Below are 20,279 nucleotides of genomic sequence, written 5' to 3'. Positions count from 1 at the left end.
GTTTTCTTGGTGCCTTTGGGCTACATGTCTTGTAGTTTTTGTGACACAGCTGTTTGTATAGTTTTAGGAATAGGTTACACATGCACTTGTATGGGATAGTTTGTGTAAGGCTATTCCTGTTTTGAACAAGGTATTGGACTAGATGACCTCCTGAGGTCACTATCCTTTCTAGCTCTACTTTTCAATGATTCTATGAAATAACACAGAGATTAATCAGTCCATATCAATAAATTATTAGAAAATATACTTTCGAAGATGTAGAACTATATATTTAATACTTCCCAGATTTTTCTTCCATAGCAAGGACAATTTGTATATTTATTTTTGAAGTCTTGTCTCATGTTTGGCTCACTTGTGATTTTAATTGCATTTTACTGTTGTGTTTCTTTGATTGAAGGAATTGGGCAGCTAGTAGGATTTGAATTGTGTTTCTTATTTAAGAAAACTTGCATAAATGCTGGAGCTCTGTCCTTTCTTTCAGCATGTGGTGGTGCATGCCCTGAACTCCCAGTAGTGTTTTTGGTTGTGTGCTGCACGTACTCAGTTCTACAGTATCCAGCTGACATCTGAAAAAATAGCAAAAGGGTAAAGTGTCTTTGGTTATCACCATGAAAGTACTTCTTGGGGAGGTTTGTTTTAAGCAACATAAACAAATAAATATAAATTATGTACTCCTGATTATTAAGCCATTAGCAATGATTTACTCCTAATTATGAGATTTTATAGCAAGTAAAAGATGGTTAATAGTGCATACCATAACTCTTCTTTGCCATGAGCTAGGTATACTAAACAATGTATCCATCCATAAATAATTCTTCTTTCTTGCCAAAACTGGTACATAAAGACCACTCTGTACTGCTGGAGGATGATTCAGCCTTCATGTTTGCACACTTCTGATTTTCTTAGACGCTTCCCTTTGCCAAATTATAGAGTGGTAGGATTTTTAATGATACAGACAATTGTATTCTAGGAAACAGAGTCAGCATTATCAAACTAATTGTGTCCAACATACAAAATTCAAACTTAAACTGAATCCTAATAAAGGAAACAACCCCTACATTGGGCCCTACATTGCTGTCCTCTACTACCACAAATCTGAGTGGGAACTTTATGTGGAGCTCTAGGGCATGTTGGCCTAATTTATCCTTATGTTTATGTCTTTAATATAAAGTTCAAAGGCCTTAATTTTCTTGAAGTGTGGTACTTGATTCAATATTTAAACTCCTGAATAAAAGTGGTCTCCAGAAGTGCTGCTCATTTAATTTTGGAAAAACCTAGACCTGAAGAAGTACACTCTGTGCCCAGAACCTTTTCTAACATCTTTCCCAACTATACGCTTGGCACCAAAAAAGTTCTACCCTCTTGTATATTTCCTGGACCACCATAGCTCTTAACTCCACTCCAACCCTATGAAAAAAATCTGTCCATACTCAGCCCTTCTTTCAGACCACTTTTACTTTGGAAGCTAAATATAGTTTCAGGTGCCAAATTTAGGAAACTAAGCTTAAGATTATGGCCTTTGTGTATAAATATTTTATACTAGATAACAGCCAGAAAGGTGCTTAGATGAGGATTATACATTTCCTGAAAAAACATGTTTTCTATCTAGTCAAATTTTTGGTAGTATAGTAAAGCATGTAGCACTTACTGTGCTTAAGCTTTCTTGAAAATTTTGGTCCAAGTTTCTCAATACAGAAACAGAAGAAGAGCTGCATTTCTACCTTGTTTAGGAAGATGGATCAAGAAACCACCACAACAGGCACATCTCCAGTACAGCATTGTGAGCTAAACCCACAACTGAATCCAAAGTATTTTAACTGTACATGTCTTTACACGCAGATGCTTTATAGTGCTGACAGCATAATCATCAACATCACTACTTTAAATAGTGGCTTTCATATTAGAAATGCTTTAAGTCATCTAATTTTCAGAGTAGCTTTATTGAGCAGATATGTATATTACGCTTGGGTTGTAGCTGCTGATTATATTGGCACTAGTGCCTTAATTTTGAAGACAGAATGGAGCAAGTTTGTCATAACAGAACCCACGTTGTCATGGGGCGGGGTCCCAGGAGCGGCCGTGATCTCTCCTGGCACCCCCTACCATGCCAAGTGGGTGTCCATGCACCTTCATTCTCGCCCGCCACGTCTTTGATGCCAAAAAGTATTAAGGGAGGCTACCTTTTACCCCCTTGAGCATGGTGCCCCTTGGCGTACTCCTGCCAGTACCCTGTCTACCGACGATTCTGTGTACTCCTGCCACAGGGCTATGCGTGGCTCCTACCACCCCTTATACCACGCTCCAAGCCTCTCAGTTGTACCGGACATTGTTGAGTCTATTGTCTTCTCTTAGCGGCCCTCTCCAGGGCCTCTCCCCGTACGCTCACCCCCTCCGGGGCTTCTACCCGTACGCTCGCCCTCTCCGCGGCTTCTATTCCTATATGCCCTCCCTGGGGCCTTGCCCGCGCTCACGCCCGCACTGGGGCCTTGCCCGCGCTCACGCCCGCAATCGGGGCTCAGGTGGCCGTAGCCATGCCTGAACCCCAGACTCCCTTCTCAGGTCCTACACCCAACTGGGGCTTCCCACAATTGGGCTCAGGCAGCCTCAGCCTTACCTGGCCCCAGACCCCCTTTTCTGGGTCTTGCGCCCCACTGGGGCTTCCCACCTGCACTCACACTGGGATCCTCCCGATGCTGCCCACACTGGGGCTGGGTTCGAGACACCCCACAATGCAGCACCACTCTCCAGTGCCAGGAACCCCCCCACTACTGGGGAGCTCCCATGAGGCCTCTTCCACCCCTACAGCTTCACCCAGTCCTCCTGTGTAACAACAAACAAAACCATCCACCGCTCGGCCCCAACTCAAGCTCAAGCCTGCTGGCCCAAAACGTAAACCCTAAGCCCTCTGGTTAATCATCATTTCCATCCCTGCCAGGGGCTCCTCGCCTAGTATCCTCACCCACCAGCTGCTCAGGCCATCAGGCTCCTCACCTCGGCCTGCTCCCGCAGAGCTCCATCTTCTGCAGCTGCCAGAGGGGAACTGCCTCCTTGGCCTCAGCCTAGGCTGTTTATATAGGCCAGGCCCTGCCCCCTTCCGGTCAGCTGACCCCTGTGGTTGCCCCGGCAACCCACACCTGTCCTTCTTTAGGAGCAGGCACTTCAGTGCCCTGCAACACACATGCTATACACAAGACCAGAATAGCAGTTGTAGCAGCTCTGGGTTGCTAATCTTTGTGAGGCTAATCCTGCTTACTAAACCAACCTATTAACTTATGTTAAACAAAAGCAAAACTCTGGTTTGAGTTGTGGAACATTCTGTAGGTGCTTAAGGCAATGAAGTGATGCATTGTACACAGCAATGCCAGAAGGACAGACTACATCAGGTGCCTGAGCTGTGGTACCCTTGTGGGGGTGGGGAGGTGAAGGGAGTACACCACCCCAGCATCTGGTCCCACCCTGTGGTCCAACCTTCCTGCTGGCTCCTTCTGGCCCCACCTCACTTCCAGTCTCTCACCTGCCACAACTTTGTGTTACCTTGCTTGTTGGGAGAGGTATGCCTGTCCCTGGGGCCAGAGGTAACCTCGCTGGTTGTCTTGCCTGTCCAGCTAGGCCAGCCCCCCACCTGGGGCCTGCGCTGTCCCCCAAGTGCATCCCCTTTAAGAGAGTGTTCCTGCAGACTTCTGAGCACCTGTGGGAACTTCAGCTGGACAGCCTTGGTTTACTGTCTGAGACTGCAGCTCCCAGGTAAGGGCCCTGCCTCAGTAGCAGTCTCTCCTGGAGTTCTAGTTTCACCCCATCAGTCTTAGCTCTTCTGGCTTGGGGCTAGCTTCTTTTGCAGGGGAGTGCCACCCATGTCCATGGCCTCCTTCACCTCTGTAGCCACAAGCCAGTTCTTTGTTATCAAGTGCAAAATGGAACATTAACACAAGCCAGCTACTTCACAAAATAGTTTTCCTTAGGGTAAATTTTGCCCACAGGCTCTACCGCCCTTGTAGCCATCTCACCCCAGCTCCCCTGGGTGGGTTGGTTGTCTGCTGGCCTGCAGCACCTCTCTCTTGAGAGCTCCTGTCCCTACTGCATGCATGGTCAGAAACTTCACCTCTGTAGCCACAAGCCAGTTCTTTGTTATCAAGTGCAAAATGGAACATTAACACAAGCCACTACTTCACAAAATAGTTTTCCTTAGGGTAAATTTTGCCCACAGGCTCTACCGCCCTTGTAGCCATCTCACCCCAGCTCCCCTGGGTGGGTGGGTGGGTGGTGGTTTGCTTGCCTGCCTGCTTCCAGGAGCCCATCTGTCCTGCCACATTCAGGGCCACCCCTTGCATAGTCAGAGACTGGGCTTATATTTCCATGCCCAACCTCCTTTTAGCTATGTGACTGAATCTTCCGCACCCAGGGACCAGGTACAGTTAATTACCTTATTAGCTGTCTGGCCTTTTTAGTCCTTGGCTCAGTCCATATGGACCGCTACTTCTTGCTGCCCTTCCTGGCCCCAGCTTTCCTACCCTCTCAGGCTTTCCTAGTAACAGAGGAAGGCGTTCCCTGTTACACAGTAAAATTCCTATTTGTCTCTGGTACAAGGGTTCTGAATCTGTCTGTCTGGAAATAGGATGAGGCAATACAGGAACACACCTGACACAAGCCTGTTAAGCCTTAGTCGTTAAAGGAAGAATGCCTGAACCAGCACCTTCTTTATGGCTGGAAGCCTGGAATTAATCAAAATTGTTTGGGTTCTTCATTTATTGAAACACTATAGCATTCACATAGCATTCTGCCAAGAGCATGCCTGCCACATGGGGTGAGCATCCAAAATAAGTTATATATGTTTGTTTTTTTAAGAGAAAGAAATGTCTATCATGAGCTTGTGGTAAATAAGGTGCATAGTTTACAAATGTCTGACCTGGTCTGTGCCAGGTGACTGAAAAGCAATGGTGTGTGACCTAGTTACTACTTCCACCATTTCTTTTGCTTTGTCCTTTTCAGTATGGATTTCACCTGATTCTGGATCTTTCTGTAACCTCAAGTAGCTCACAATGTTACAGCCAGTACAAACCTACTGTCTTGATTTGGTTTAAGGCAGGGGCTGGCAACCTGTGGTCCATGGTCTGGATCCAGTCTGCAAAACAATTGGACTCATCCTACAAACAGGGGGCTTCGGCAGTGTTTGCTTGGGGGTGGAGGTGCTGCAGAAACAGGTGCTCTCTTCTGTAGAGAGAAATGGCATCAGCAGCCAGGTCCTAGCACTCATGCACATCTAACCTGGCTGGGGTCATTCTGGCCTACAGCTGGAAAAGGTTGCTTATGGCTGATTTTAGGAAAGAAGTAAACTCCATCTTTGCACCTAAAACAAGTTTGTGTTACAAATAATAAGTCTACATATCTCTCAAGCTCATTTGATCTCAAAGTAGGAAGCAGTTTAAGAAGTTCACTCTCAAGGGGATCTTAGTTTCCATTCAGTAGCTACTTTAGCAAGGAGCTGAAATTCTTAACCTGAAGTACTGAAAATGATCCTATGCTGTAAATAATGTCAGCCAGCTAGAGTGAATGTTTGGCATCACCTTTGCTTAACTAAATCTTTACTTCTTTTGCCTCTGACTGTCCAATACATGTTCAAAGTATTAGTAAGTCTCTAGGCATCTACACAATGGATATATTTATTCATAAGCTTCTTGTTACATTAGCACAACTAGTAAATTAAAATGTTGTTGCAAATGTACTCCTGGGGTGGGGGGCACCCCCTAATTGAAGTGAAAATACCATATGCTACCTAAGGTGGGGACTCATTGCCCAAAAGAAATCTCAGTAAACTATATGCTCTTTCTTCATGTTATCCATGTGTTTGAGCAAGTGAATTGCTGTTTAGAGTAGCATTTTACACACTAGGCAATTATAAATCATGAATACTGAAGGTTAGTAATGATGCTTCAAACTGCTTGCCTTTCTTTCTTTCATGTTGATTATCATTCCCCACTGCAGGGGAGCTATCTTCTTAAGAGAAACTCCCATGTACTTTGCTTCCAGAATTTTATCTGAGTGGCATGTGTCAGGTGTACATCCACTAGGTTCTTGATTGTTGCATTAAAGGGAACCATGCACTTTCACTTGCCAAGCTCTGGGTAGACAGCCAGATTCAAGTCATCGGAGGACGTCACTCTCCCATGCCGGAAAACCACTCACAGCTGCCCTGTGCCGTGTACTTTAATATGGAGTACAGCTTTTGGAGAAACTGCTGTCTTAAACTCTAAGATTAGGTACAGACATTTAAAAAGCCTGAGGCAGAATCGCTCTAAGTTAGGTGGTTTTCTGTAAGCCGCATAGTTTAGCTCTGTAACAAAACACACATTCACCCTTGGAGGGCGGTGAGAGGGGGCAATCTTAGACCAGGTTCTGCCATTTATAAACCAGTCTGTGTGTGCCAAATGTCTGTTCTGTTTCAAGTATAGACCAGTTTTGTTTGCTGAACTTCTGTCCTATTATGAGTATAGACCAGTTTCTGATCACTTATACTGCTATGAATCAAATGTTTGTACCTGGCCTATATTTGTAATGAAAGACCTAATGAGCCCTGAATTACTATGGTGAAAAAACCCCCACAATGTTGAAATAACTAATCTACTGTTGTCCTCAGGTCTTAATCAGTTATGGTTTAGATTATGAACTTGTAAAACTGAGTAACCCTACTACTAGTGTCAGTAGAGGGAGAATACTTAATAAAGGTACCATATTTCCAGTTTCATAAAAGAGGACACCTGTCGGGGGCAGAGAGGTAATACGATTGTGGGGGCGAGGGGAGGAAGTGATATGCCTGTGCCCTGCCCCTCATTCCTCATTCTCAAGCCACAGCCCCCAGCTCTGCTGTTGCCCCTCACTCCCAACTCACAGTACCTCACCCCCCAGACCACATTGATGCCCCTTGCTCCCAAACTGCAGCCCCTGCACCCATCCCTGCTGATACCCTTCACTCCCAAACTACAGCCCCGCCAGCCCTGTTGGTGCCTCACTCCTGACCTGCAGTCCCTTGTCCCCCCAACCCTGCCAATGCCCTTCACTCCTGACTCACAGCCTCTGCCTGCCCCCTGCCTGACCAGTGCCCCTCACTCCCAACCCACAGCCCTCTGCCCCCCCAGCCCTGCTTCCCACCCAGCTCCCTGATGCCCCCCAAAACCCCCTCCACCCCCTTCCCCCACTGGAGGGGGAGGCACCTCCCCAGTCTCCCCACTCTTTGCAGCCCCGTAACTGGCACCCACCTCCCTCACACACCAATCCACAGAGACACAAAGACACATACACACACAGATACACACACACACCCAACAGTCCCCAGACCTGGCCCTCCAACCCCTGCCCTCACAGGTTTACTGTCTGCAGATGCCAGCGATACACACAGAGCACATGATGCCCCTGCCTCCAATTGCCCTCCCCCACTACCCCCAGCCACAAGCAGCTCCTTGTTAGGATAAGCCAGGAAGTACTGGAAAAGCTTTGATGCAGAGCAGAGGCAGAATAAAATCCCAGACATTTGTTGATATTTTAAAAAAACACACAAATGGAGATGAAAGGACTCAAAAAGAGGACCTGACTGGGAAAACCCAGGTGTATGGTAACCCTACTTAATATCTTAGTATGCAGATCCACCATTAAACTATTGTGTTTGTCCTGCTCAGAATATTCTATATCATTTTTATAAAACTTACACAGCACTTCACAAACATCAAGTCCCTGCTACAGTTATTACTGGAGCATTTATTATTTATGCATGTGTGCCCCCCAACTTAGACCCGTACTCACATAAATAAAGAGTCAAAAGGAAAGGGGGACTGGGCTGAAAGATATCTTCTGATTCAAAGGTGCAGGAAGGAAAAATAATATTTTTAATATTTAGAACTAGTGCTGGAAATCTCTGACATATTACATAGGATATTAGACTATATAACTTAATTTGTTCTTGCCTTAATTTTTTTTAAATCTATGAGCATTTTCAGAAATACTCTTAAAGCTAAATGATCACATGTGCAACCATAAATATCAATGATTTCCCCCCTACCACGTTGCTTTTTTTACTGTATTTTGGAGGAAAATGTGAAAAAGAGAAACAGCCACCAGTTTTGTAGACTGCATGTTGACAGTGCTCTGGGGTCCCTCTTCTGGTTCTGCAGAAGCTGTCTGAGGCTAATCTCGGCTATGCTGACCTCATTCAGTGCTGTTGTGAATAAATAAACGTGGTTTGGTGCAAGGAAGTGGTATCAGTTGAAAACTGGGTTATTTGTTTTGTTTTTTAAGCTTGCCCATGTTTACATGTTAGCCATTTGACCAATAGGGGGAAAGTATTTAATAAAGTGAAAAAGATAATACAAATGGTAGAGTGCTAAGAAAGCCACATGTTTTCAGAACAAGGGCTGTTTTAATGGTAGTCACAATTAAATAATCAAATGTGTTTCTTTAGGCTTATTTTGCACCCCCATTTCAGTCTTGCTTTCCTTTCTCTTCCTTCTGCCTCTGAGTCTTTTGCAAAGTATTGCACCTGTATAATTCATGGCTACCAATATACATCAAGATTTTATAGACTCACCATAGAGTAAGATTGTGGTGAGGGAAACCAGGCCTTTGTCTCCCAACTTGATTCTCATTCTTCCCAGATGTTTCAGATGCCACAAATTGAGTGGGGAATGCAACTCACTTTTCAGAAAGGGCAGCAGAGGATTCCCACAGCAAAAACAGCAGTTTTTGTATTGTCCAGTAGAAGCAGTTTTTCTTCCCTATATACGTTAGGTCTTGATTCAGCATACTGTTTAGGTTTGTGCCTGGTTTTAAGCACATGTATGACTAACATAAGGACAAGGACCTTAATTACAGAGCTTGGGGCTTGACCATTTTTTCTTTAGTACTGAAAGCTGTACTGATTAAATGGAGTATGATTTTGCTGTCTTAGAATGGCATCAGTGCTGAACATAAACAAAAGGTGCTGACCCTTTTGAACTGTGCTTTTTTTAGGTCAAGACAGAGGTCAGGAAATGTGACAAAACTTGCACAACACTGCATGTAAATTACACCTCTTCTGTGGCTATATAAAAGAATTAATTAATTTTCACAAAAAGGAAAAAAAAAGTTTTACTTGTAATTTTAGCAAGTAATTTTAGAAGGGAAAAAAGAAAATTTAAATAGTGGGATGATGGCAAGGAGTTAGTTTTCATGTAAAATACTCAGTCACAATTACCTTCCATGTATATTCGTTGTACGGTCTTTATTAGGGCTGTGCAAAATTTTGGCAGCCGATTCATTTCGGAGGTGTCTCAGCCTGTTTTGATGGAAAATGGAAGGCTCCAAAACATCTCCAAAACTAAACAAAACCATCCAAAATGTTTCAGATGTTTTGAAGGTTTCAGAATGCTTGCAGGGAAACAGAACCTCAAAGAGGGAGGGGGAAGACAGGGTGGGACAGACTGCTCTGATTGACATCTGTTGCTGGCTAATGTCGGCAATCTGACCCGGAGGCCCCTTCCAGTCCCAGTGCTCGGTGGGAGGGACGGCAATCTGCTCTCATCTCACACGCAGATCTGCGGGCCTCCGCCCCCTGGGAGGAGTCTGGCACAGCCCTGAAGCCCTCCTGGGGGGGGGACCCCAGATCTGTGTACGGGATGACAGCAGGCTGCTGCTGCCACTGGGCCCAGTCCCTAGCGGCAGCATGCTGTCATCCCGCGTACAGATCCAGGGGCCCACACCCCCCGCAGAAAGAGCCTGGCACAGCCGCACAGCCCCCAGATGATATCATCACTATCCCTCTGAAATGCCGAATCTGAATGCCGAAATGAAACATAGTCGTTTTGTACAGCCCTAGTATCTATCTCTTATCTGAATTTTTAGGTGTGTGGTTGATCATCAATCAACTACTTGCCTGGAAATTTCTGTTTTCCAACTAAATAACAAGACTTTGAAAGATAGTTTATGTTGTTAGGTCCCAGCTTAGCAGATCTCTTAATTGTGCCCCCAGAGTTAAACATGTACTGATGTGCTTTGCTGAATCAAAGTACAATCCTGAGCAGTATCTAGACAAACCAAAGAGATCAGTGATAGTCTGTTCATTTCTGAGCTTTCACTGTATCTTCAATATCTGACATAAGCAGAAAAAAATCCAGAGCAGCTTAAGAGTCAGCATGAAATGAGAGATGCAATATTTCAAGCTGTTCAGCAGTACAGTTATCACCAAGGCAAATGGAGTCTACTGAAGCTGTAGACATTCATGTTGTATAAGACTTTTCATGTAGTTTCACTAAAAATTAAGAGCTGGAGGAAGAAGGGAATACTGTTTCTACACTATATTAATGTAGAACTGAAGAACCCAATATTTCAGGGTTTATTTTTGGCATTTATTCCTGATGTTTTGTTAATAACTTTTCAGAAGCAACTCTCTATATTGTTGTCCATTCTTACATTGACTTCCATAAAGTGATGAGAGTAAGAGCCAGATTAAAAAAACTTTAAATAAATTTACTTCTCAGTCTGAGGAAATGTATGCCAGTAAGTATGTCTATGACATCTATGAAATACTGGTTTAACTCCAAACTCTGCATTCAGCCAGTGCTATAGTAAAAAAAAAAAAAATACCCCAAACAAACAAAAATAAGCTAACAAATTTTTTTTAGAAATTATTAACAAAACAAGTTTTAAAAAAATCAAGTTTACTCATCAACAGTCTGTTGGCATAATTCAGAAATGTTAATGGGATATCCTTCTATAATAAGCCAAGAAGGATGTGTAACTTTTATGAATTGGAAGCAATTTGGTATTTATTTTTGCATTGTACCTGGAAAGCTAAGGATGTGTTCTTTGTCATTTGGGATTAAGAATGCATTTTAGCAATTACTTTTTATTTTATGCTTTGATCCAATAAGTTAACAGCAAATGTTGCTCACTGTTCCCATGGAAGCCTATTTCTAATGAAAGAAAACTTTGCTATAAAATGTCTGGTATATTCATTTGCCTTCTGTGTTATGTTATAACATCCCTTCTTTGCTGGCTACATTGCACGGTGCATAATAAAACATGACACAACATGACTGCAAAGGACTGACGATTTAAGACAAAACCTTCCAGGCTACCTAGTAGTCTAGTGGCAGCAATGTGCTGCCACACACAAATCAGAGTTCAAACTCAGAGCTCGGAATTTTGCTTCTAGGCTAGCAGGTACTAAGATTGCCACCAAGGCTGAACCCCAGAGGGAAGAGATGGATTGCCTCTCTGTGGTCGCTCTGCAGTGAACCCATCTCCCTTCCCCCACCTGTAAAAGAAGCACTAGAAGGGCTTGTATTAATTCCTTATTTCTGGGCTTCAAAGCAAGTGAACTGTGATGCAGTGAACACTAAAAAGGTAATAAGTGGGTAATATTTGGGCCAGGTACAGACATTACACTATTACTGGTGTAAGTGATCAGAAGCCAGTCTATACCTGTAACAGAACAGAGGTTCAGTGCACATAGACTTGTTTAAAAATGGCAGAATCTAGTCTAAGATTTGTCCTTCCAACAAAGAGCGAATGTGTGTTCTGTTCACACCAATCTAAACTGTACCATTTAGACAAAACCATGTAACTTGGATCGATTTTGTCTCAGCTTTTTGAGTACCTATACTTACCCTTGGAGTTCCGATATTTACCTATTCTCCCCTCTTTCATATTATACATGCTTCAGCTAGGCAAAAAAGTAAAGCACTGAGAACTAGTACTGTACCTGGTCTCTAATTTAAATGGTGGACTTAGTTAGGAGCAATAAAAGAGCCAGGGAGGAGTAAGCAGTGTAGATAATTACTCTTATGGCTGCTTACAAAGGTGCAATAAATAGGTCAGGTGAATATCTTTTAAAATCTTGGCATTTACTGCTTGCTGTAGATAAATTTACAGCAGCACTTGTTTTATTTTCCATTCTAAACATAGGAGTAGTATGACACAAGCGCATTCCACAGTTCAATAAAGATAAAGATTTTAACAGCTACCTAATGTTGTTATGTGCTGGGGAGAAGAAAGCTGACATAAACCTTCACACATGAGTTCAAAGAGAGGTGGTATACAGAGCTGTTGGGATGTGGTCCCTGACCTTCCCCAGAATTGTGTGTCTTGGGCCTGGTAAGGACAGTTGTTGGTGAGTAGCCCTCAGCTCTGGATCTAACCACTTTGGCAGATCCTGAGTTTGGTGACCCTGGGATGAGGAACAGTGTAAGCTTCTTCCTTAGGCTAAGCTGGGTGGGGGGTTGCATTCCTTTGAGTTCATATTTTGATAGTTTATTTGTGTTTTAGTCTATACTGTCTTTTGATGTACACAGGGATAGGGGACAGGGCAGTGCATTTAATGAATTGTTATTAATAAGTAGTTTGTTACAGCTTTTCTCCTAAAAATGCTTCCAATCCCAGGGAGCCAAGGCTGGGATCTGAACTTTGCCCTGCTGTTCAACCATCATCCTTGGCTTTTCCAGTAGGCTATGAGGCTAGTTCTGTAGTAATAATTTAGAGAAGTGAGTACTAACACTGACCATTGATGGGGCTATTATCTTTAATGCGCAATGATAAAAGTTCTGAACCAGGCAATACTCCTGCTTCTCAAACTGTATCTGACTGTATGTGTGGAGGCATGTAAAATATGGCCCAAAGTTCACTGAGATCCAAGTGAAAGATTCCCACTGATTTCAGTGAGATTCAGTAGAAAGATTCATGTTTTGCAAGAATTAAATGTCTTGTGAAAACTACCAGTTTCTTTACTTGTTGCATGAAGTTTAATTGTCTGAAGTAAAAACGTACTGATAAATACAGTATATTTCATGGTAAATATTACATCTAGTATCTCTGACCCATGTTCTAATATATAGCCATTAGCTGATATTATATGAAATGTGCATATTACGAATTAGATATAAATTTATGTGAACAAAACTACACTGAGCTCTTCAAATTTGTATTCTTCTTCTTCTTAAGAGGCATTACCCAGTGGTCTGAACACAAGATCAGGAATACACCTGAATCCCAGCCCTGACGCTAGCATTGCTTTCCTGATGTCTTTGAACAAGTTATTTAACTACTTTGCTTGGATTTACCCATTTGTAAAATAAAGATAACAGTCCTTTCCTGGTTAGCAATGTCATTCAGAGGGCAGCTGGGTCAATGTTTGCAGACTCTAAAAAAAGAAAAAGAAAAGAAAAGAACTGTTATATTTAGGTGCTCCTATTCTGAACTCTCCTTCTGGCTGCTCCAACTTGAATAGAATTAAGAAAGTGTGTTTGTTAAAGAAGAAGAGACAATGTTGTCTTGATACAAGCAGATAAGGTAGAAAGAGAAAATTGTTTTAGGAAGGATTATCTAATCATTTCTAACACTCAGAGGATCTCAAAGAAATGCAAACCATTCCAGAGCAATGATCTAGGTTCTCATTTAAGTAGAATACAGAAAAGGAATAAAAGGTGGAAGGAAGCAGTTTTGGTGCTCTTTGCATGGTTGAATTAGATGGTATTTCTCACTTCATTAATTTAAAGAATCTGTAAAAGTTTTTAACGTGTCATTTCAATTTTTTGAAAATCTGTGTATCTTTTTTAAGATGAGCAAAAGGAAGCTGTGCCCAGAAATGACAGGATAAAATTTAAGGTCTTTCAAAAGCCCATACCTGCTAACGATATGATTGATACTCAGACCCTGACTACCAAGCACTAACGACTGTTCAACTTGTCCCCTGCAATTCTATTATATTTTAGATATTATTAAAGATTTTTCCCAGCATGCATTGGGTGTCTCTTTTCTATAGTCATGAATAACACAACACATGCACTATCAGTCTCTACTGATTGTGGAAAAAAAAGTTCCACATCTTCACAGGGAAGCAAATAGTTCCAGCCCTATTACAAATTAACCAAATACATACATTTTATGTAAGTACAAAATAAACACACCCATCATTTTAGTAAACTTTACTTTAGGAAAATTATCATCACTGTTTATTTTTATTGTCATGCCTACAGCAGTGATTCTCAACGAGATGCCTACCATAAAATCCATTTAAGGATGCCATACAATATTACAACTGTTAGGTGTATAAATACGTACATTTGATTTATAAGATAAACTTGGAGATTTCGAATAAGAATTCACAATGTCCATAACTTTCTGACCTGCAGTGGACTTTCTGAGTTCTTTGGAAAAGAAGAATTGCTCTATTATTTTCCATAGCCAAAAATTAAATGAAAGGTAAGAGCTGGCATTTTCCCAGGGTGCCTTGAGTCTAAAGAAGTGTTGAGAGCCACTGGCCTGGAGGCTCCAATTAAGAATAATATATCCATTGTATTAAGTACAAACATGTAATACAAAGATAGTCCAGGTACCCAAAATCTTACAATCCTAATGAATATGAACAGAATGTCTCTTAAATCAGCAATAAATATGCTAGGTGCTGCAATAATGCAAAGTAATTTCCCATCATATATTCCTTTTCAATGGGAAAGGGGAAAGGAGAATTTTGCAGACAGGCTACATACGAAAAAGAGGTCTGAGCACTAACCTGTTAAGTACGATATTCCATATGGCCAAATTTAAAAAAACAGACAAACAACAACAACAAGATTTTTCTGTTTTGTGTTCATTTTATTATCAGAAAATTCACAGAATTAATTTCCTAATTGCTTATAAATGAATTTATGTCTCCTTTTTACAAATCATTGCAGATGGGATACACTCCACTACATGTTGGCTGCCACTATGGGAACATAAAGATTGTTAATTTCCTTCTGCAACATTTTGCTAAAGTTAATGCCAAAACGAAGGTGAGGTTGTCTTTCTTGTCTTCACTTTATTTTGTAAACATTACCAGTCCTTTGAACACTGTAAACTCTTCTGTTTTTTCCATCCTTGACAGAATGGATATACACCCCTACACCAGGCAGCTCAACAGGGACACACCCATATCATTAATGTCTTACTCCAGCATGGTGCTTCCCCCAATGAACTCACTGTGGTAAGAGGCAAGAAAAAATGTATCGTTGGCAGCTTATTTCTTAGCATGTTAATATTTTCCCTTCCATAAAAAATGCAGTGCCACTACTCTATTCCCAGCAATAGAAATATAGAAAATTGCACAAAAATGGCAGTAGATTAATACAGCATTGTTTTCAGATATGGTATGATGCTCCATATCATATTTTCATAAATTTTCCTGAAATAGGAAATAGCTGAAATGTATTCATGAAAGAATATGGTCCTTGGGTAGTTCTTTTTGCCATCACTGTAAATCAGCTGTTGGCAGCTTACAGTCTGCATGCTATGTCCAGCCCAAAACTTTAGCAGTGTTGGGTGATGGAAGGCTTTGACCATCCTGAAGCCAGGGAACTGGGGCTTTGGTTATGCCAGGTTGCAGCCAGTCAAAAGTACCAGTGATGGAGTCTAGCTCCTACCACCTGCCCACCTTGAACTCAAGCTAGGTCATTCTGGGCCAGTACTGGAATAAGTCTGTTAACCACTGTAAATTGTTAAACTCCCAATTATACATGTCCTTCTGTTTAAGGACATGTCCTTCTGTTTTTATTCATTGAATTATAAACATTTTCTTTGACTTTTGTTACACATCTTTATCAAGCTTATTTTTGTTTCTATAGTCAAGCATTGCTCATACTAATCCATTCATATAAATGTTTAACTTCTTAGAATGGGAACACTGCCCTTGCCATTGCTAAACGGCTTGGCTACATTTCAGTTGTTGACACGCTGAAGGTGGTGACTGAAGAGACTATGACTACGATTGTAAGTATAGTACATTTCAATATTGAATTTAAAGATCTTTCTTAATCCAAATTCCACAAACATATGGAATTCAGCTTTGTTTAGGGAAACATCTGAGATTGAGATTACTAACTTGATTTCTATGGGTCACCTTACATACTTTCAGAGGTACAGTTGTATCAAGTCAAATATGAAAAAGTAAAATGTAATGAAAAGTATGAAAAAATAGCATTAAAATTCAGAGATTACCAACCAAACTGAAAGTAGACACTGTAAATAACTAGAGCCTTAATACTATTCTGCCTATCCTAATCCTACTGGAAGATCAAGGTACAGGTGAACTAACTTTCCCTGTTATTTCCTAGGAAAAAACTTTTGTTTTTGTAAACATATGGGAAGCCATCTTAGAATCCCTTTTGTCTAGTGGCTGAAAACCTCCAGTGAAGTATGCTGTGCTTTCATTTGATAATGGTTTCAGAAAAGGAGAATAACAGACTCCAAAGAATTGCAAGCAAGTGACTGTGGGATACAAGTTGAAGGGTAAAAGGAATCCAGGAGTTAGTTTTTCCTTAAAGAAACAATGTAGGGAAAGGATTGGAAATATTGTCAGAGACCTGCTTAACTAAAGAATGAGTTCTTCAATATTTAAAACCTAAAAAAGGTTTTAAATATGTAAAATCTGAGAAAACCTGAAAACGTGTCAATGTTACTAAGGATAAGTAGAATAGTATTGTTTGAATGTATAGGGGTAAAACTGGAAAGGCCAAAGTTGATATATAGACATCAAGAGGCAAAAAAGTAAAAAATAACAGTCTAGAGATATATTAGAAGTAAGGTAATGATCAACAGAAGTGTAAGGCCATTACTGAAAAGGTAGGGGAAGGTAATCAAATAGACAATATGGAGAAAGCTCAATTGTTTAATGCTTTTTACTTCAGGAAAAAAGGTCACTTGTCAGATAACTAGCACAATTGTCATCAGGCCCAGGGAGTAGGCACTCAGTTGAGAGCAAGGGGAAAAAAAGTTAGGAATGACTTAGATAAAGCAGATGTTTTGAGATGAGCAGAACCTGATGAGCAGGGATCCTCGTCTTCTGTTTCCCATGGAAAAAATAGAGAAAACCATGGATTTCCCCTTTTTATCAGAGAAAATGTGGATTTCTCCTTTTACCAGAAAAACCCACAGATTCCCTGCTTTTGCAAAGAGTGCTGCAGGATGGTTGAGCTCCAACCTGCAAGAGCTGTTTGCAAGCAGGGCAGGAACCCCCTAGTGTTGCCAGGAGGGGAAGGGAGAGGGGGAAGGGCAGGGCCTGAAGCTCACAGTCAGCCACAGCTCTGCTCAGCTCAGCTCAGCTTCACTCTTCACTCCTGGAGCCTGAGGTTAGTGGGGCTGGCAAGGGGTTGGGGGCCCCTCTGGCAGGGCTGGGGAGTTGTGGGTCATGGCTGGTGGGGCAGCAGCAGGGCTGGGGGAGCAGGAGCTGGCCCCACCCTCACCCAAGCAGGCAGAGCAGTGGGAGAGCTGGCTCCATGCTGCTTCTGCTGCAGCTGTCTGCTGTCAGGAGCAGGGAGCTGAAGACTTAGGTCCCTGGCCCCATAGCCCTGGCAACTGGGGGCTCCCTCCAGAGACTGTGGGTAGAGGCAAGAGGCATGAATAGGGCAGAGTGCTGTTGTGGAGTCAGTGAGGGGCACCAGCAGGTTAGGAGGGTTTTGGAGGCAAGTGATGGGCTCCAACAGAGCTGGGGGGCTGTTGGAGGGTGAGTGAGGGGCACCAGCAGGGTTAGGGGACCTGAAGGGGCTTTTAATTTTAAAAAGGGATTTTGGGGGGTTTATCAGAGAATTTGCTATTTTTTGTCAGAGAAGTTTTTATTAGATTTTTTTATTAGAGAAAACCAGGATTCTTGCTGATGAGATTCATCCCTGAGTACTCAAGAAATTGGCTGAAGTATCTGCAAAGCCATTGGCTCTTATCTTTGAGAGTTCCTTGTATCACCTAGTAGATAAGATGATAAATAAGAGCTTGGATAGATTTGTCAAGAGGAATTCATATAGAAGGCAGGGTAAATTTGCATTTATGGGCCAGGTATGCTCAACTCACAGCCTGCAAACTAGAACTAGCCCTGGCACCACGTTATGAGACTCATGGTGCTCTTCGTGGCCGTTGGGAACCCTGTGGGCTGTGGCCCTGCAGAATGGCATAGGGCATGCAGAATGGCATAGGGTGCAATCCTGGCAAGTGAGGGTGTTGTAGGGCCCAATCCCAGCAAGCAGTTTGATTTAGCCCATGGACCATCCCCATAATACTCATCTGGACTGGTATCCAAAAGGTTGAGTACCCCGTTATAGATTAACCAAAGTTTTGTGTGTGTGGCACAAGCTTCCTGGGCTGAAGCTTACTTCATCAGATGTTGTGAAAGAAGGTGCTGTGAAAGGAGTTCTACATAAGGAGAGAGAAATTAAAATACAAAAGGCAGAAGGGAGGGAGGAAGTCAGGTGGAGGAAGCAATGCTGAAAGAGGCAAACAAGCAAACAATAAACCCCTAGGAACAAAGAAGTCACAAAAGGTAACCTGGGCTAAGTACAGATAGTCAAAAAGCCTGAGATAGAATTATCCAATCTATGCAAGTTTTTCTAAACTGCCTAGAGTAGACCATTAACAAACAGAACTCACATTCACTCTTTCATTGACCAAGGCAGGCAGTTGCCTGCTCTGGCCAAGGCCAGAAGGTGGGGATGCTCCTGCACATCTCCCACCTCTGCTGGGCAGTGAATGCCCTAGCTGCAAGCTCTTGCCAGCCTTGGGGGATGGGTGGGGAGAAAACGGACCCCCATCTGGGCCTCCAAGCTGGGGTCTGTACGGCGGGAAGCCCGTGGGGCAGGGGCTTTCCCTCCATGCATCTTGGCTTTATGAATGCCCCAATCCTGTCCCCCTCTCCAGCCACCCCCTAAGAGGCAGAGCCTGGGTTGCAGTGTTCACTGCCTGGAGACCCAGGCGGCGGGGGGGGAAATTCTCCCCCTCAGAGGCTTCCCCGCCCCCCACCCCGACCTTCCACTGTGCAGACCCTGGCTGGAAGGGGAGTGGGAGCGAGGGCTGGGGCTGGAGCAGGAGTCTGTTCCCTCCCTTACCACCTGGCTTTGCTGGAGCAGAGGAGCTGGGGTACAGGCAAGCCTGTCCTGCAACAAAAGGTTAGCAGACCACCACAATACATCCTAGGATGCCAAGGGACAATACATCCTAGGATGCCAACCTAACTTGTGTTGGGAGAGGATCTGGAACAAAAGTTCTATAGACTGGTCTAACCTAAAGTGATTCTATTTGATATTACATCCACCCAGGTCTATCTTTATCTGGATTCCATCATTTCGAAACCATTGGTTTCCGTTCACTTCAGGCATTTGTAGATGTGCTCTGGGAGGTGGGGGAGAGGGGAGGATGCTTTAATTAGAGTGGCTCTGTGGGCTGCTTTAATTAATTATCTCCACACTGAAAAATGGCAGTGGGGGTGCTTTAATTAAAGCTCGTTGAACCAGCTTTAGTTTAAAGTGCCCCTGCCGCCATTTTTCAGTGCAGGGATCCTGATACACATGATGCTGGAGTCTGCTGGAGTACAGTAATTATCATGCTCCAGCAGACTCAATGAATTGTAATTACAATGCATCAGAGCAGCCTCTCTGCATTTGTATAGGCACCCTTATACTGGTTTGTGTGTAATTTCTGTCCCTAGCCCCAGGTAATGGGATAAGAATCTGTAGCCCCTGTTTAAACCATATTTATCAGAATCCAGTCTATGGATGATTTCTTGTTCATCAGTTTCCTGTTCAAATCATATTTTAAATGTTTGCTGACATCCTTAGGTCAGCAACAGTGTATCCAGAGAGGTTAGCAACAGTGTATCCAGAGAGGTTAAAGCAGGCCTATATGTTTTTCTAAAGCTGATATTAGATAAGTGTTCATTCATTCTTTGGGATAGGGATGTAGACAGCAGAAGAGTTATGACATAGAGCTTGGCTATAGATGATGGATCTGGGTGTATATAGGATGAAACCTGGTAGGGTGAAGGTAGCTGTGGCAGTCATTTTGTTTTTGCTACAGTGTGGTGATGATGTGGCTGGCCATTGCAAGCCTTCAATGTAATAGCTAAGAAATAAATTTGCTAGGTGGAATATTCCAGAATTAGTTTGATGGAAGGATAGAAGTTGTTAAAGTTTTGGTGAAATTTCTCTCGAGATTCTTTCCCATGTGTTCATACAATGAAGATGTCATCTATGTACCCCAGGTAAATTACAGGGATGGGAAAATAGCTGCAGAGGAAATAGACTTCAGGGTCTGTTCTCATTAAGAAACCAGGGGACTGTGGTGTCGACACCCACACAGTCAATTGTGGTGGTGGATGGGTCATTTTCAGCCTGGAAGGACGTGGGCAGTGGGGTTCCACAGAGCTCCATCCTCAGGCCCGCACTGTTCAACATCTTCATCAGTGACTTGGACGAGGGGGTAAAAAGCACCCTGTTCAAATTTGCTGATGACACTAAGATGTG

The 20,279-nt window shown here is 42.8% G+C and overlaps 1 protein-coding gene across 4 annotated transcripts in view; it reads left to right on the top strand.

Moving 5' to 3' along the window:
- ANK3 (ankyrin 3) overlaps nt 1-20,279 on the top strand; it is a 380,097-nt gene that overhangs the window by 231,724 nt on the left and 128,094 nt on the right. For all 4 annotated transcript variants that reach the window (XM_019538622.1, XM_019538625.1, XM_019538623.1 and 1 more), the window contains exons 19-21: nt 14,694-14,792; nt 14,885-14,983; nt 15,670-15,765. In XM_019538622.1, coding sequence (XP_019394167.1) covers nt 14,694-14,792; nt 14,885-14,983; nt 15,670-15,765 — 294 coding nt within the window. The remainder of the gene's footprint in view (nt 1-14,693; nt 14,793-14,884; nt 14,984-15,669; nt 15,766-20,279) is intronic.

The sequence above is a fragment of the Crocodylus porosus genome, unplaced genomic scaffold (assembly GCF_001723895.1).
Source record: "Crocodylus porosus isolate Cpor-Errol unplaced genomic scaffold, CroPor_comp1, whole genome shotgun sequence".
Taxonomy (NCBI): domain Eukaryota; kingdom Metazoa; phylum Chordata; order Crocodylia; family Crocodylidae; genus Crocodylus; species Crocodylus porosus.
Note: the sequence above shows the minus strand (reverse complement) of the source record. Positions and strands in the feature narration are given on the sequence as shown.